At 41.5% G+C, this 18,643-nt stretch overlaps 1 protein-coding gene across 3 annotated transcripts in view; it reads left to right on the top strand.

The window, feature by feature from the left end:
• The window catches only part of LOC130829954 (cyclin-Y-like protein 1), a 75,112-nt gene that overhangs the window by 20,367 nt on the left and 36,102 nt on the right, over positions 1-18,643 (top strand). Inside the window, exon 1 of one of the 3 annotated variants that reach the window (XM_057696647.1) lies at positions 13,548-14,063. The exons of 1 other annotated variant lie outside the window; for it this stretch is intronic. In XM_057696647.1, the coding sequence (XP_057552630.1) occupies positions 13,838-14,063 (226 nt within the window). In that variant the 5' untranslated portion in view covers positions 13,548-13,837. Of the gene's footprint in view, positions 1-13,547; positions 14,064-18,643 lie in introns of those variants that run through there. One more of the 3 variants, XM_057696645.1, reaches the window with a different exon arrangement.

Genomic DNA, 18,643 nt, shown 5'->3' with positions numbered 1-18,643 from the left:
GACATGCAGGTTCTGTTGAGAAGGAATGTTATGGAGGCTGTTTTTCACAGAGTAACCAGATTGAGCAGGAACTCCCCAGCGTAATACCTCTTTGTGAATTGCCTTTATTTTTACACTTCTAATAAAATCCATATCCCTTCCCATGACTTTCAAAGTCTTGTGTATCTGGCTCTTATGTTATGTCATGTGTGCCATTTTTGCCCCTCATTCACTAGTCTCCAGTCATACTGTTTCTGGAAGAGTTTAGACTGCTGAGTGCCCTCTTCCTCCATGGCTTCTGCACCAACCAATCCCTGAGCCTGGAGCTCGCTTCTCCCAGCTCTGAGCTGGGTCGCCTCTTTCTCAACCTTGAGGTCAAGTGTCAGCTCCTCAGAGAGGTTCTCATTGACCAATCTACCTGAGGTCAGCCCTTCTCTTTTCTCTTTTCTTCTTAGCCTTTATTGCAAGAAGTAATTATCTCATTTACAGTTGACTCTTAAATAACATGGGTTTGAACTGCACAGGTCCACTTCCACATGGATTGTTTTCAAGAGTAAATACTATGGCACTACATGATCCTCAGTTGGGTGAATCCCCGGGTGCAGAAGCTCAGATACAGAGGAGCCACGCATAAGAGAGCTGACTATGTGTATATTTTTTTCTTTTGGTTGTGCTCGGTTTTAGATGAGGCAGATGGGCTCTTTAGTTGTGGCTAGCTAGCATCTAGTTCCCAACCAGGGATCGAACCCAGGCCCCCTGCATTGGGAGCATGGAGTCTGGTTTTTTTTCTTTCTTTTTCTTTTTCTTCAAGAACTTTTGTTGAGATACAATTGACATACAATACACTACATATATTTAAAGCATACAGTGTGATTTTTTTTTTCTTATTAGTAATGTATCTATGGCAATCCCAATCTCCCAATTCATCCCACCCCAAACCTCCCACTTTCCCCACTTGGTGTTCATATGTTTATTCTCTCCATCTGGGTCTCTGTTTCCGCCTTGCAAACCAGTTGATTTGTACCATTTTTCTATATTCCGCATATATGTGTTAATTTACGATATTTATTTTTTCTCTTTCTGACTCACTTCACTCTGTATGACAGTCTCTAGGTCCATCCGTGACTCTACAATGACCCAGGTTCATTGCTTTTTACAGCTGAGTAGTATTTCATTGTATGTATGTACCACATCTTCTTTATCCATTCATCTGTTGATGAACATTTAGGTTGCTTCCATGTCCTGGCTTTGTAAACAGTGCTGCAGTGCACATTGGGATGCATGTGTCTTTTTGCATGTTGGTGTTCTCTGGGTATATGCCCAGGAGAGGGATTGCTGGGTCATATGGTAACTCTGTTTTTAGTTTTTCAAGGAACCTCCATCCTGTTCTCCATAGTGGCTGTATCAATTTACATTCCCAACCACAGTGCAACAGCATTCCCTTTTCTCCACACCCTTGGCAACATTTATTGTTTGTAGATTTTCTGATGATGCCCATTCTCACCAGTGTGAGGTGATACCTCATTGTCGTTTTGATTTGCATTTCTCTAAGAATTAGTGATGTTGAGCAGCTTTTCATGTGCCTCTTGGCCATCTGTATATCTTCTTTGGAGAAATGCCTCTTTAGGTCTTCTGCCCATTTTTGGATTGGGTTGTTTGCTTTTTGGATATTGAGCTGGATGAACTGTTTCTATATTTTGGAGATTAGTCCTTTGTCTGTTGATTCATTTGCAAGTATTTTCTCCCATTCTGAGGACTGTTGTTTGGCCTTGCTTATAGTTTCCTTTGCTGTGCAAAAGCTTTGAAGTTTCATTAGGTCCCACATATTTCTTTTTGTTTGTATTTCCATTACACTAGGAGGTGAGTCAAAAAAGATCTTGCTGTGAATCATGTCAAAGAGTGTTCTTCCTATGTTTTCCTCTAGGAGTTTTATAGTGTCTGGCCTTACATTTAAGTCTTTAATCCATTTTGAGTTTATTTTTGTGTATGGTGTTAGGGAGTGGTCTAATTTCATTCTCTTACATGTAGCTGTCCAGTTTTCCCATCACAACTTACTGAAGAGGCTGCCTTTTCTCCACTGTATATCCTTGCTCCTTTGTCATAAATTAGTTGACCATAGTTAATCTCTGGGCATTCTATCCTGTTCCATTGATCTATATTTCTGTTGTTTTGCCAGTACCATATTGTCTTGATTCCTGTAGCTTTGTAGTATCGTCTGAAGTCAGGAAGCTTGATTCCACCAGCTGCATTTTTTTCCCTCAAGATTGCTTTGGCTATTCGGGGGCTTTTGTGTCTCCATATAAATTTTAGGATTTTTTGTGCTAGTTCTGTGAAAAATGCATTGGTAACTTGATAGGGATTGCATTGAATCTGTAGATTGCTTTGGGTAGTATAGTCATTTTCACAATGTTGATTTTTCCAATCCAGGAACATGGTATCTCTCTCCATTTGGTTGTGTCGTCTTTGATTTCTTTCATGAGTGTCTTACGGTTTTCTGAGTCCAGGTCTCTAACCTCCTTAGTTAGGTTTACTCCTAGGCATTTTATTCTTTTTGTTGCAGTGGTGAATGGCATTGTTTCCTTAATTTTTCTTTCTGATCTTTCATTGTTAGTGTATAGAAATGCAAGAGATTTCTATGTGTTAATTTTGTATCATGCAACGTTACCAAATTCATTGATTACCTCAGGTAGTTTTCTGGCGGCATCTTTAGGATTTTCTATGTATAGTGTCATGTCATCTGTGAACAGTGACAGTGTTACTTCTTCTTTTCCAATTTGGATTCCTTTTATTTCTTTTTCTTCTCTGACTGCTGTGGCAAAGACTCCCAAAACTATGTTGAGTAGTAGTGGCGAGAGTGGACATCCTTGTCTTGTTGCTGATCTTAGGGAGAATGTTTTCTGTTTTTCACCTTTGAGAATGACGTTTGCTGTGGGTTTGTCATATATGGCCCTTATTATGTTGAGGTAGGTTCCCTCTATGCCCACCTTCTGGAGAGTTTTTAACATCAATGGGTGTTGAATTTTGTCAAAAGCGTTTTCTGCATCTATTGAGATGATCATGTGGTTTTTATCCTTTAATTTGTGAATATGGTGTATCACATTGATTTGTGTATATTGAAGAATCCTTGCATTGCAGGGATAAACCCCACTTGATCATGGTGGATGATCCTTTTTAGTATGGTTTTGGGTTCTGTTGACTAGTATTTTGTTGAGGATTTTTGCATCTAAATTCATCAGTGATATTGGTCTGTAGTTTTCTCTTTTTGTAGTATCTTTGTCTGGTTTTGGTATCAGGGTGATGGTGGCCTCATCGAATGAGTTTGGGAGTGTTCCTTCCTCTGCAATTTTTTGGAAGAGTTTGAGAAGGATGGGTGTTAACTCTTCTCTAAATGTTTGAGAAAATTCAACTATGAATCCATTTGGTCCTGGACTTTTGTTTCTTGGAAGGTTTTTAATCACAGTTTCAATTTCATTCCTTGTGAGTGGTCTGTTCATATTTGCTATGTCTTCCTGATTCAGTCTTGGAGGGTTATACCTTTCTAAGAATCTGTCCATTTCACCCAGGTTGTCCATTCTGTTGGTATATAGTTGCTTGTAGTAGTCTCTTATGGTGCTTTTTATTTCTGCAGTGTCTCTGTAACTTCTGTTTCATTGCTGATTTTATTGATTTGAGTCCTCTCTTTTTCTTGATGAGTCTTGCTAGAGGTTTATCAATTTTATTTATCTTCTCAAAGAAGCAGCTTTTCATTTTATTGATTTTTGCTATTGCTTTCTTTGTTCCTATTTCATTTATTTCTGCTCTGATCTTTATGATTTCTCTCCGTCTACTCACTTTGGGTTTTGTTTGCTCTTCTTTCTCTAGTTTCTTTAGGCGTAAGGTTAGATTGTTTATTTGGGAGTTTTCTTGCTTCTTGAGGTAGGATTGTATTGCTCTAAAGTTCCATCTTAGAACTGTTTTTGCTGCATCCCCTAGGTTTTGGATCATTGTGTTTTCATTGTCATTTGTCTCTAGGTATTTTTTGATTTCCTCTTTGATTTCTTCAGTAATCTCTTGGTAATTTAGTGGCATAGTGTTTAGCCTCCATGTGTTTGTGTTTTTTACAGTTTCTTTCCTGTAATTGATTTCTAATCTCCTAGTATTGTGGTCAGAAAAGACGCTTGATACTCTTTCAATTTCTTTCAATTTACCAAGGGTTGATTTGTGACCCAAAATGTGATCTATCCTGGAGACTGTTTCATGTGCACTTGAGAAGAAACTGTAACCTGCTGTTTTTGGATGTCATGTCCTATAGATATCTGTTAAGTCTAGCTGGTTTATTGTGTCATTTAATGCTTGTGTTTCCTTATTAATTTTCTGTGTGGATGATCTCTCCATTGGTGTAAATGCGGTGTTAAAGTCCCCCACTATTATTGTGTTTACTGTCGATTTCCTCTTTCATAGTTGTTAACATTTGCCTTATGTATTGATGTGCTCCTCTATTGGGTGCATATATATTTATAATTGTTATCTCTTCTTATTGGATTGATTCCTTGATCGTTATGTAATGTCCTCTCTTGTCTCTTGTAACATTTGTTATTTGAAAGTCTATATTATCTGATATGAGTATCACTACTCCAGCTTTCTTTTGATTTCCATTTGCATGGAATATGTTTTTCCATCCCCTCACTTTCAGTCTGAATGTGTCGCTAGGTCTGAAGTGGGTCTCTTGTAGACAGGATATATATGAGTCTTGTTATTGTATCCATTCAGCCAGTCTGTGTCTTTTGGTTGGTGCATTTAGTCCATTTATGTTCATTGATCTTCCTTTCTGTTTTTGTGCCAGTACCATACTGCCTTGATCACTTTGGCCTTGTAGTATAGTTTGAAGTCAGGAAGCCTGAAATTCCACCAACTCCATTATTCCTTCTCAAGATTGCTTTGGCTATTCGGGGTCTTTTGTGTTTCCATACAAATCGTAAGATTTCTTGCTCTAGTTCTGTGAAAAATGCCGTTGGTAATTTGATCGGGATTGCATTGAATCTGTAAATTGCTTTGGGTAGTACAGTCATTTTCACTATGTTGATTCTTCCAATCCAAGAACATGGTATATCCCTCCATCTGTTTGTGTCGTCTTTGATTTCTTTCATCAGTGTCTCAAAGTTTTCTGCATACAGATCTTTTGCCTCCTTGGGCAGGTTTATTCCTAGGTATTTCATTCCTTTTGTTGCAATGGTAAATGGGAGAGTTTCCTTAATTTCTCTTTCTGCTCTTCCGTTGTTAGTGTATAGGAATGCAAGAGATTTCTGTGCATTAATTTTGTATCCTGCTACTTTACTAAATTCATCAATTAGTGCTAGCAGTTTTCTGCTGGAACCTTTAGGGTTTTCTATGTATAATATCATGTCATTGGCAAAGAGTGACAGTTTTACTTCTTTTCCAATTTGGATTCCTTTTCTTTCTTTTTCTTCTCTGATTGCTGTGGCTAAAATGTCCAAACCTATGTTGAATAATAATGGTGAGAGTGAACACCCTTGTCTTGTTCCTGTTCTTAGAGGGAATTCTTTCAGTTTTTCACCATGTAGAATGATGGCTTTTGGTTTCTCATATATGGCTTTTATTATGTTGAGGTAATTTCCTTCTATGCCCATTGTCTGGGGAGCTTTTATCATAAATGGATGTTGAATTTTGTCAGAAGCTTTTTCTGCATCTATTGAGATGATCATATGGTTTTGATCCTTCAATTTGTTGATATGATGTATCACGGTGATTGACTTGCATATATTGAAGAATCCTCGCATCCCAGGGATAAACCCCACTTGGTCATGGTGTATGATCTTTTTAATGTGCTGTTGGATTCTGTTAGCTAGTATTTTGTTGAGGATTTTTGCATCTATATTCATCAGTGATACTGGCCTGTAATTTTCTTTTTTTGTGACATCTTTGCCTGGTTTTGGTATCAGGGTGATGGTGGCCTCGTAGAATGAGTTTGGGGGTGTTCCTCCTTCTGCTCTATTTTGGAAGAGTTTGAGAAGGATAGGCGTTAGCTCTTCTCTAAATGTTTGATAGAATTTGCCTGTGAAGCCATCTGGCCCTGGGCTTTTGTGTGTTGGGAGATTTTTAATCACTGCCTCAATTTCCGTACTTGTGATTGGTCTGTTCATGGTTTCTGTTTCTTCCTGGTTCAGTCTTGGAAGATCGTATTTTTCTAAGAATGTATCCATTTCTTCCAGGTTATCCACTTTATTGGCATATAGTTGTTTGAAGTAGTCTCTCATGATCTTTTGTATTTCTGTGGTGTCTGTTGTTACTTCTCCTTTTTTATTTCTAATTCTGTTGATTTGCATCTTCTGCCTTTTTTCTTGATGAGTCTGGCCAAAGGTTTATCAATTTTGTTTATCTTCTCACAGAACCAGCTTTTAGTTTCAGTAATTTTTGCTATTGCTTCCTTCCTTTCGTTTTCATTTGTTTCTGCCCTGATCTTTATGATTTCTTTCCTTCTGCTCACCTTGGGGTTTCTTTGTTCTTCTTTTTCTAATTGTTTTAGGTATAAGGTTAGGTTGTTTATTTGATATTTTTCTTGTTTCTTGAGGGAGGACTGTATCGCTATAAACTTCCCTCTTAGCACAGCTTTTGCTGCATCCCATAGGTTTTGGGTTGTTGTCTTTTCATTGTCGTTTGTTTCTAGATACTTTTTGATTTCCTCTTTGATTTCTTTAATGACTTCTTGGTTGTTTAATAGTGTATTGTTTAGCCTCCATGTGTTTGTATTTTTTGCACTGTTTTTCCTGTAATTGATATCTAGTCTCATGGCATTGTGGTCTGAGAAGATGCTTGATGTGATTTCAATTTTATTGAATTTACCGAGGCTTGATTTGTGACCCAAGATGTGATCTATCCTGGAAAATGTTCCATGTGCACTTGAGAAGAAAGTGTATTCTGTCGTTTTTGGATGGAAGGTCCTTTAAATATCAATTAAGTCGAGATGGTCTAATGTGTCATTTAAAGCTTGTGTGTCTTTATTGATTTTCTGTTTGTATGATCTGTCCATTGGTGTAAGTGGGGTGTTCAAGTCTCCCACTATTATTGTGTTACTGTCGATGTCCCCTTTTATGGCCGTTAGCATTTGCCTTATGTATTGAGGTGCTCCTATGTTGGGGGCATAGATATTTACCATTGTGATATGTTCTTCTTGGATGGATCCCTTGATCATTATGTAGTGTCCTTCCTTGTCTCTTTTAGTAGTTTTTATTTTAAAGTCTAATTTGTCTGATATGAGTATTGCTACTCCAGCTTTCTTTTGACTTCCATTTGCATGGAATATCTTTTTCCATCCCTTTACTTTGAGTCTGTATGTATCCCTTGGTCTGAAATGGGTTTCTTGTAGGCAGCATATAGAAGGGTCTTGTTTTTGTATCCATCCAGCCAGTCTGTGTCTTTTGGTTGGAGCATTGAATCCATTTACATTTAAGGTGATTATTGACATGTGTGTTCCTGTTACCATTTTGTTAATTGTTTTAGGTTTGTATTTGTAGGTGTTTTCCTTTTCTTGTGTGTCCTACTTAGAGAAGTTCCTTTAGCACTTGTTGTAAGGCTGGTTTGGTGGTGCTGAATTCTCTTAACTTTTGCTTGTCTGGAAAGCTTTTGATTTCTCCATCGAATGTGAATGAGATTCATGCTGGGTAGAGTATTCTTGGCTGTAGGTTTTTTCTCTTTCAGGACTTTGAGTATATCCTGCCATTCCCTTCTGGCCTGCAGAGTTTCTGTAGAAAGGTCAGCTGTTACCCTTCTGAGTTTTCCCTTATATGTTATTTGTTGCTTTCCTCTTGCTGCTTTTAATATTTTTTCTTTGTGTTGAATTGTTGTTGGTTTGTTTAATGTGTGCCTTGGTGTATTTCTCCTTGGGTTTATTCTGTATGGGACTCTCTGTGCTTCTTGGACTTGGCTAATTACTTCCTTTCCCATGTTGGGGAAGTTTTCTACTCGAACCTCTTCAAATATTTTCTCAGACCCTTTCTTGTTTTCTTCTTCTTCTGGGATGCCTATGATTCGAATGTTGGTACACTTAATGTTATCACTGAGGTCTCTGTGACTGTCTTCTATTCTTTTAATTCTTTTTTCATTTTCCTGCTCTGTGGCAGTTATTTCCCCCTCTATCTTCCAACTCACTTATTCGTTCTTCTGCCTCAGTTATTCTGCTGGTTATGCCACCTAGAGTGTTTTTAATTTCAGTTCTTTTGTTATCCATTGCTGTCTGTTTTTCTGAGTTCTTATGAACTGTTTCTTGTACTTTCTCTATTTTGTTATCGAGACTTTGTATCATTTTTACTATCATGACTCTAAATTCTTTTTCAGGCATTTTTCCTATTTCCTCTTCATTTATTTGGTCTTGTGGGTTTTTTTCCTGCTCCTTTGCCTGCATGGTGTTTCTTTGTTTCCTCATGGTTGTCCAAACTTTTGGGGTTGCTTGTCCTGGCGATAGAGGTGTTTATAGAAGACTGTCCAAGCCTCAGACTAATGTCCAAGTATTGGATTAAACGAATATTAAGTCGGCTATGTCGGGCTCCCCGCAGCCCTCTCTGGTGTCCGAGGCCGTCTGCTGGTGTTCAGCTGGTTCTCTGTGGGAATCACTGCGTCCTTCCGTGCATTCCCAATGCATCTGTGGAGAGGGATGCACTCCACGTCTCTCTACTTCGCCGCCATCTTTTCTCTCCTCCCTCTTTTTCTTGATGAGTCTTGCTAGAGGTTTATCAATTTTATTTATCTTCTCAAAGAAGCAGCTTTTCGTTTTATTGATTTTTGCTGTTGTTTTCTTTGTCTCTATTTCATTTATTTCTGCTCTGATCTTTATGATTTCTCTCCGTCTACTCACTTTGGGTTTTGTTTGCTCTTCTTTCTCTAGTTTCTTTAGGTGTAAGGTTAGATTCTTTATTTGGGATCTTTCTTGTTTCTTGAGGTAGGATTGTATTGCTCTAAACTTCCCTCTTAGAACCGCTTTTGCTGCATGCCCTAGGTTTTGGATCGTTGTGTTTTCATTGTCATTTGTCTCTAGGTATTTTTTGATTTCCTCTTTGATTTCTTCAGTGATCGGTTGGTTATTTAGTAGCATATTGTTTAGCATCCATGTGTTTGTGTTTTTACAGTTTTTTTTTCCTGTAATTGATTTCTAATCTCATAGCGTTGTGGTCAGAAAAGATGCTTGATACAATTTCAATTTTCTTGAATTTACTAAGGCTTGATTTATGACCCAAAATGTGATCTATCCTGGAGAATGTTCCATGTGCACTGAAGAAGAAACTGTAATCTGTTTTTGGATGTAATGTCCTATAGCTATCTATTAAATCCAGCTGAATTATTGTGTCATTTAAAGCTTGTGTTTCCTTATTAATTTTCCGTGTGGATGATCTGTCCATTGGTGTAAGTGGGGTGTTAAAGTCCCCCACTATGATTGTATTACTTTCGATTTCCTCTTGCATGGTTGTTAGCATTTGCCTTGTGTATTGATGTGCTCCTCTATTGGGTGCATATATATTTATAATTGTTATCTCTTCTTCTTGGATTGATCCCTTGATCTTTATGTAGTGTCCTTTCTTGTCTCTTGTAACATTTGTTATTTTAAAGTCTTTCTTATCTGATATGAGTATCACTACTCCAGCTTTCTTTAGATTTCCATTTGCATGAAATATATTTTTCTATCCCCTCTCTTTCAGTCTGAATGTGTCGCTAGGTCTGAAGTGGGTCTCTTGTAGACAGCATATATATGGGTCTTGTTTTTGTATCCATTCAGCCAGTCTGTGTCTTTTGGTTAGTGCATTTAGTCCATTTACATTCAAGGTGATTATCGATATGTATGTTCCTATTACCGTTTTCTTAATTGTTTTGTTTTTGTTTTTGTAGGTCCTTTTCTTCTCTTATGTTTCCCGCTTAGAGAAGTTCCTTTAGCATCTGTTGTAAGGCTGGTTTGGCGGTGAATGCTCTTAGCTGTTGCTTGTCTGTAAAGCTTTTGATTTCTCCATCGAATCTGAATGAGATCCTTGCTGGGTAGAGTATTCTTGGTTGTAGGTTCCTCCCTGTCATCACTTTAAATATATTGTGCCACTCCCTTCTGGCTTGCAGAGTTTCTGCTGAGAAATCAGCTGTTACCCTTATGGGAGTTCCCTTGTATGTTATTGGTCGTTTTTCCCTTGTTGCTTTGAATAACATTTCTCTGTCTTTAATTTTTGTCAGTTTGACTACTAAATGTCTTCGCATGTTTCTCCTTGGGTTTATCCTGCCTGGGGCTCTCTGCGCTTCCTGGACTTGGGGAGCTATTTCCTTTCCCATGTTAGGGAAGTTTTCAACTATAGTCTCTTCCAGTATTTTCTCAGGTCCTTTCTCTCTCTCTTCTCCTTCTGGGACCCCTATAATGCGAATGTTGGCACATTTAACATTGTCTCAGAGGTCTCTTAGGCTGTCTTCAGTTCTTTTCATTCTTTCTTCTTTATTCTTTTCTGCATCAGTGATGATCACCATTCTGTCTTCCAGGTCACTTATTCTTCCTTCTGCCTCCGTTAATCTGCTATTGGTTCCTTCTAGTGTATTTTTCATTTCCGTTATTGTATTGCATATCTCTGTCTGTTTGTTCTTTAATTCTTCCAGGTCTTTGGTAAACTTTTCTTGCAACTTTTTGATCTTTGCATCCAGTCTTTTTTCAAAGTCCTGGATCATCTTCACCATCGTTATTCTGAATTCTTTTTCTGGAAGAGTGCCTATCTCCTCTTCATTTAGTTGTTTTTCTGGGGTTTTATCTTGTCCCTTCATCTGGTACAAAGTCTTTTGCCTTTTCATTTTCTGTCTTTCTGTTTCTGTGATTTTCAATTCCCACAAGATGAAATAGTGCTGATGCTGCTTGATTCTGCTGTCTGCCCTCTTGTGGAGGAAGCTGTCTAGGAGGCTCGTGGGTGCTTCCTGATGGGAGGGACTGATGGTGGGTTGGGATGGGTGGGCAGAGCTCAGTAAAACTTTAATCTGATTTGGTAGGTGGAGCTCAGTGACACTTTAATCTGCTTGTCTGCTAATGGGTGGGGCTGTGTTCCCACCTTATTTGATGTTTGGCCTGAGGCTAGGCAGCACTGGAGCTTACAGGCTCTTAGATGGGGCTAATGGCAGACTCTGGGAGGGCTCACGCCAATGAGCACTCCCCAGAACCCCTGCTGCCAGTGCCCCTGTCTCCTCTGTGAGCCACAGCTGCCCCCCACCTCTGCAGGCAACCCTCCAACACAACAGATAGGTCTGGTTCAGTCTCCTATGAGGTCAGTGCTCCTTCCCCCTGGGTCCTGGTGAGCACACTTTTTTGTGTGCCCTCCAAAAGTGGAGTCTCCGTTTTCCCCAGTCCTGTGGAGGTCCTGCAATCAAATCCCACTGGCTTTCAAAGTCTGATGCTCTGGGCATTCCTCCTCATTGCTGGACCCCCAGGTTAGGAAGCCTGATGTGGGGCTCAGAACCCCCAGGACTTCTGCAGCATAACTGTTCTCCAGCTTGTCAGTCACCCACCCAGCATTTATGAGATTTGATTTTAATGCGATTGTGCCCCTCCTACCGTCTCATTGCGGCTTCTCCTTTGTCTCTGGATGTGGGGTGCTTTTTTTTGGTGAGTTCCAGTGTCTTTCTGTCGATGGCTGTTCAGCAGTTAGTTGTCATTCCGATGCTCTTGCAAGAGGGAGTGAGCGCACCACCTCCTACTCCACCATCTTGATTCTACTCCTCAGTACGTGTTATTTCTGAAAACATAGGTTGGAATATGGCAAAATGGACTTAGCCTAGAGAGGTTTACATCCAACTTTCAACCAGAGAGCTCCATTTCCCTGTTCCAGTTAACAGAACCCAAGAAGATCTTCCTCCCCAAACCTCTTCCTCTTCCTGCACTCTCTATCTAGGAAAAAAATCACTGTGCTCTACCTGGTTCCCTAAGCCAGAACCCCAGCAGCCATTTTTGCCTCTCTTTTCCCTTCTCATTCCATATCTAGTCACCAAGCACTTCTATCCTACCTCCCAAATGACCTCAAATCCTTTCCCTCCTCTCCAGCCTCTGCCACTGCCTTCAGTTTGAACCCTCACTCCAGTCTCAGATGAATATGAAGTCTCTTAATGGGTCTTGTTGGGTCCATCAATTCTCCTTATTGTCCAGAGTGACCTCACCACAAACCACCTGATAGTGGCTCTGTAACTTCACAACATTCAATGCCTCTAGTGTTTCTGGGAAAAAATTCAAGCTCTTTACTCCAGCATCTACTTGGGGTTAGACAGATCTAGGTTTGAACTTCAGGTTCAAGTACTTTGCAGCACTGTGACCCCAGGCAATTGGACTTTCTAAGCCTTTGTTCTCACCTGCCCGAGCTCATTGAATGCAGGATTATTTCAGGCACACAGTGCCTGGCACATAGGAGGGACTAATCCATGTTGAATGAAGGGAAAGTATTTTAAAATCCACATCCAAAAATTGTTCCTCCTTAAAAAGAGAAAATCCTGATACCCTCTGCCACTCCCAACCACATCTGACTTCTTTTATGCTCTGATGATCACAATAAGGTGCCTTTAGGGATCCACACAATCAGGGATCAAATCCTGGCCACACCCCTGAGCAATCTTGTGACCTTGGGACCGTAACTTCCTTTCTGTGAAATCTGTACGATGAGGGTTTCTGAGAATTTTGTTCCCAAGGGTTGAACGAGCACCCCACTTGGAACGGGGTCGGGCGCACAGTGTTTGCCAAATGTTAACTATCGTTTTCATCTTCATCAAATCAAGTCCACTTTGTGACTCTCAAGTCAATATGAGAGAATCGTGATTTATGCGTTGCTGTTGGCGAAAGTAGGAAAAGCTGGAAACTCCTGCCATGGAAGAAGGAAACAGGCGAGAAAAAGCGAGCGGCTGAATCCCAGCGTTTCAGAGGTGGGAGGGAGGAGTTCGGCTGCTAATTTACCGATGAGGAAGTGGAGGGGTGACGTGTCCTAGAGTCTCATTCAAGACACAGCCACAGCTCTTTATTGAGAGTAGGACCAGGGCCCCAGGGGTTGCTGTGGTTAAACTGCATGCGGAAACTAACACTCTTTGGAAGGCAAGAGGGGAGGAGCATTTAGTTACAAACAACGGTCAACAATTCGGGTGTAACTAAGTTCGTGGAGCAATACATCAAATGAGGCAGCTGTCAGACCTGGAGAAACCGAGTTGCTAAGGGAACCGGCATGTTTACAAACGGGGCTTTTTGTAGAGCCCACTGACTCAGGACAGGTTCCATTAACAAACCCCTGTGGCGCTTCCCGCAGGATCAGAAAGCTCCCAGAGGCGCACGGTGAATGGACACCAGAGTCCCCAGTGCGCTGCTGGGGGGGGGGGGGGGGGGGGGGAAGAGCAGCCGCGGGGCAGGGGCGGGGCATTGTGAGTCATGTGCCTGTGCTCCGCTGGGCGCTTGCCGCGAACTCTGGTTGTGATTGGCCCACCGTAACCAGGTGCCCGAAGGATGCATTCCGGTTGCCAAGGCCCGGCCAGGCGAGAGGCTTTCAGTCCGGAAGGGGTGGTGGAAGGAGGAGGAGCTCCGGCCGAGCTCTCTCCGCTCAGTGGCTGCGAGTCTCAGCGCTTGTCCAGTCCCCACCCCTTTTAAATAAGCCGGTCTGGTCGCTGCCCTCACAGACTAGTTGGCTCCGGGGAGGCGGCGGGGGTGCAGCCGGGGCCAGAGCCCTAGCCGGGGCAGGCAGGCAAGCGGCGGGCGAGGCCTCGTCTACATGTGCGGCGCTGCCGGTGCCCGCCTCGCCATTGTTGGGGTAGGGGGGCGGCTGCTGAGCGCTGCGGAGTCGGGGGAGGAGCCGAGGAGCCGAGGCGGCTGCGGTGAGGAGCGGAGGGGCCCATGGGGAACACGCTGAGCTGTTGCGTGTGCCCCAATGCCAGCCCCAAGTTGGGCTGGCGCAAGGGGTCAGCGGAGCCGGACGATGAGCCTGAGGTCTACGAGGCGGCGGCCGGGGACGCGGTGGCTGTAGCGCTGGCGCCAGCTGCTGTGGAACTCGCCGAGTTGGACTTGGGAGCCGGCGAAGGCCACCACCTGCAGCACAGCAGTGACCGGGAGATGCCCAAAGGTAAGAAGCGGAGGGCGCGCCTTGCTCCTCGCGGGGCCGGCGCTGTCGCCTCTCGGGCTTCCCTCTGGCGCCCGCCGCTCGCAGGGTCCCCCGGGAGGGAGCCGCCGCCTAAGGCTTCTTCGTACCCCGAGTTGGCTCTCCCAGGGCTGGGCACCGGGGACGAGGGCTGGCTCTGTCTGGCGTCTCCACCACATATTCTTTCCCCGTCGCGTCTGGCCAGTCTTCTTCCCTCTTCGCTACCCGAATGCCCAATTCTTTCCCGCATTCCCATTTCCCAGCTGGGCCTGAGACCCTCCCATCTGCAGCCCTTCTTGAACTCCATAGGAAAGAAAATGGTGGGAGGGGGGCTTAAAATAACTGGGAATGGTGTGAAATGTTACTTCCATGACTGCAGAGAATGGGGGTTTTTTTACCCAAAGGAGACCCCCAGGGGAGTTCTGATTACTTTAAAATTCCCACTTTGACACAAATATGTCTTCAGCCCCACAGCCTTAATTAACTGACTTCATGTACATGTTGCCTGTTCTAAGGGAGGGGTAGAGTGGTTCCTGAGACTGTTGGTCAAAAGTTTCAAAGGAGAGAAAACAAACCCGATTGTAATTTGTAATATAAAGATTTGGGAGTTAAGATGCCTTTTCCTGCAGGAAAGTGTTTCCATGGCAACCCCCCCTCCCCCCAGTAGAATCGTATTCAACTTGAACTATTTCAGGTAAAAGTTTTGAAGACTAAATGGCTGGGGGGGTGGGCGGATTGTCAGGGAGGAGAGGAGAGAGAGAAGAGAGGAAAAGTTTGATTTTTGCCTCCAGAATTTTGGAAAGGGGTGGCTGTAGGTTAAAAGAAAAAATTCTGGGTAACACAGTGGCAATGTTAAAGCCCCACTGGCCCATTTGTTTCATTTAAATGCCAGAGATTATTTCATAAAGGAAATGTGTCATAGCTCTTGTGTTTAAATTTTAGTTGTCTTTACGTAATTTCTTTAAAAGTTAGACTAATGAAGCCTGTGGATTCATCCATATGATGGACGTGGCTTTGTAAGTGGAAGGTACTCCCTTTTCCGAATAGTCAGATATTGTGAAATAATGAACAAATGATGTGAATTAATTGTAGCTTTAAACACAAATCATATAAGTCCTTGTGAAAACTGCTCTGCTTATTACTGTGAGGTAAGCCTCTAAGTGATTTTAAAAAAGTAGCATGGGATGAGAGGCCAAAATTTAATTCTTTTAAGATTTACAACATCTTTTCATGTGTATTTCACTTGGCGCTTCCATCTACAAATAAGGCCTGTGTATATTTTCCCTGTGTTGCCGATGAAGAAGCCAAGACCTAGAGATCTGAAATGACTGTGTAACACAGCTACTCAACAGAAGAGACAGACTTGGGAGGTGATAGATACACCAAATTCAGTTCTTGGGGTGCTTAAAAAACTGTTTAGAGTGCACCTTATACTTGATAATTTATCCACAAGGTAGGCCTATCTCAACTTTCTCCAGTTTTGATTCTTTCCTTTCAAGTTTATTGTATGCAACTCAGAAGCAACATTTACCTCTCCATCCTGTGTCTGTACATTCATTACAGTGGATATGACGAAAAGTAGAAGTCAGGAAATAGCCTAAATTTACCAGTCAGGTAAACACGTTGATATATTTTAAAGAGTTTGTTCTGGTGACCGCCAGTGGAAGCCGAGAATGCCCTGGACAGAGGGGCATTAGAAGAAGCTGGTAAGCAGGCAGGTAAGGAAGGTACTAAGCATTTAGCATACGACTAAGATATGGAAAGAGTGCTGGAAACTGAGAAATACCTACTTGGCTATAAAACATTTTGGCTTTTCTGCAATGAAGAGTTACTTGGTTACTTAAGACAGAATCATACATAAATGATGCCCTTGTCTTGTTTTTCAGAAACGTTTGAGAAGAACATGATTTGTTCAAGCCGTTTCAAAGCAATAACTCCTAAGAACCTAGGATAGATTTCAGATAGACTCAAAAGAATTTTTTTACTGCCTTGTCTTTTAACAGTGTATCTAATATAACTGATGGTAGTGTCAGTAATAGAAAATAAGATGCTACGGTCTTATTATCTAATTTATTCTTATTCATCAACTTTTCATAGAGCCTTTATGTTCTGACCTTAGGATCTTTGCTAGTTTTCTGGTGAAAGGTGCTGTCTCAAGTGACCCCCTCCTCCCATCCTCCAGAGGAGTGGGTAGGGAAGGAATTGGCAATATGATGTGGAAAAACCTCTGAGCAACAGATCTTTCCTCTTTCCAGTAGCTGTTTTAAACACTTTATTTTTTTTTACTTTTTTTGTTGACAATATTAATAAACATTTGATGTAAAAGATTTAGAAAATAAGGAAAAGTCATTCACTCATACTAGAATATCCAGAATTTTTATTAATATTTTGGTGTTGATTCTTCCTGAACCTTTTGTATGCATGTACACATAACATTGTGTTTATTTTACAGAAATGAGATTGTTCTTTATGTGCCACTTTGTAACTTTTTGTTATAAAGGAAAGTAATGATGTGAAGCTCCTAGAGGTGTGCTGGCATCTAGAGAGAGCTCCAGGATGCATTTGCATGCAATTGCAAGTAGCTCTACTGCCTGCCTTTTACCAGCTGTTTCCTGTGCCATCGAATGGTTGGGGCATCATTCATTTATCCACCCTTTATGGTTGGGCATCTTTTATCATCCCATTATAATGCTTTATTCTGGGGACACCGAGAAAAACTGATGCGTTGTATTATACTTCCCTATAGAATTCTGATGATACACATTGTCTTATGACTTCATTAAATTCATAGGGTCATTTTGTAGTTAAGGTATTTTAACCTTAAGTGTGCTTCTCCCAGATTAAAGTTACCATTGATTTTTCACTAAACATTAGATTTCCTCTTTTAGGTTTTTGTGGTTCTTGGTAACCTCTCTCATGTCTTTGATTCTGAGTAACTCAACTACTACTCTAAGAGATCTAAAATTAATGCTGGTCTTAGGTGACAGACCCATCAAAAGACATTTTGCATTAGAAGAAATCTTAGATGATGTGGGAAAATTGGGAAATGTCAGTGGTTTTGGGTACACTGAAACAGATGAGTACCGGCACCATTCCAGAGGCAGGGCAAACAGTGGTTAAACAAGACGAAACCTGTATTCTAACTCAGGCCCTTCCTTTCTAGCGGTGTGTAGGGGCTGACAACACAAGCATAATATCAGGTAGTGAGACCCTGAGAAGAAAGAAAATGAGGGTCATGGATGGGGGAGGAGGACCGTTTTACATGGGGTGGTTAAAGACAGCTGCTCTCCTTACATGACCTGTGAGCAGTCCTAAGGGAGGGAGCCATGTGAGGATGCGGGAGAAGGGGCTTCTCTGCAGCTCCGCAGAAGGGAATACGCTTGGTGCACGCAAAGGACCGAAAAACACGAGTGACTGCAGCTAAGTGAAAGAATGTGGGAGGAATGTAGGGGATTGAGACCTTGTATGCCTAGTGGGCCTTGAGGAAAAAAGATGGATTTTAGTCTAATTGTAATGGGAAACCATTGAAGGATTATATGCAGGGGAATGATGTTAATTCCTAAAACAAGGGAGGGAGGTTGGGGAGGGTGGAGGGAGATCAGACCAGCGTCTGTGTGAAGATAGATGGTAATGCAGGCAAGAGTGGAAGGAAGCAAGGAGACCGGTTAGGCTGGTGCTACTGCCTGTGTTCAGGTGAGAGAGCCAAGAGTGGCTTGAACAAAAACTTGATACTAATAATGGCCTAAAATAGGCTGAGTTGAAGAAATTGAGTGAATCTAAAAGTCGGTTAACAACGGTGTGAATGGGACAAGTCACAGAAAAAGAAATACATATGACCTTTAAACATATCCTCACACATAAGAGAAATGCAAAATACAATTACTATAGTTTCTCTCCTGTTGGGAGAAAATGTAAAAACTTGGCACTGCCTTCTTTGGTGAGACTGAAGAAAGTTACATTCATGTATTGCTAGTGGAAGTGTGAAATGGTTCAACCTCATGAAGGGGAAGTTGACACAATCTCATTGAATCCAGAGATCCCACAAAAGGAATTTATAATGAAGCTATATCTCACAAATATGAAACCACATATTCACAAACTTTGGTTGCATTTCTTCAATAGCACAATATTGGAGATAATTCAAATGTCCAGTAAAGGACTGGTAAAATAAACTGGCACATGCACACCGTGAAGAATTAGGGGGTTCTCCTGCTGTGACTTGATCTCCAGGAGATGTTATAGGAAAAAAGCAAGGAAAGCATATACAGTAATTTCCATGACAGCAGCAGGAGAAATAATATGTATTTGCTTATTTAAGAACAAAAAAACCCGAGGAGTAATTCCTGCTGGTTGTGTGACTGTTCACCCCTTTTCCTTTAGTTGGTAGTCAAAGCACTGTTTGCTTAAGACGGTATTTGGGTGGGCATGATGAGTGGACATACACTTTCCTGTGGAATGCTAAATGTTCGCTTTTTGCTTTTGAGTTAATTTGTGAAAGCTTTGTTTTGTCATTTATTGTGCTTTATGTAGTATATGGATTGCTCTTGCATTTCATTTGAAACGTT

Source organism: Hippopotamus amphibius, chromosome 10 (genome assembly GCF_030028045.1).
Source record: "Hippopotamus amphibius kiboko isolate mHipAmp2 chromosome 10, mHipAmp2.hap2, whole genome shotgun sequence".
NCBI classification, from domain to species: domain Eukaryota; kingdom Metazoa; phylum Chordata; class Mammalia; order Artiodactyla; family Hippopotamidae; genus Hippopotamus; species Hippopotamus amphibius.
Note: the sequence above shows the minus strand (reverse complement) of the source record. Positions and strands in the feature narration are given on the sequence as shown.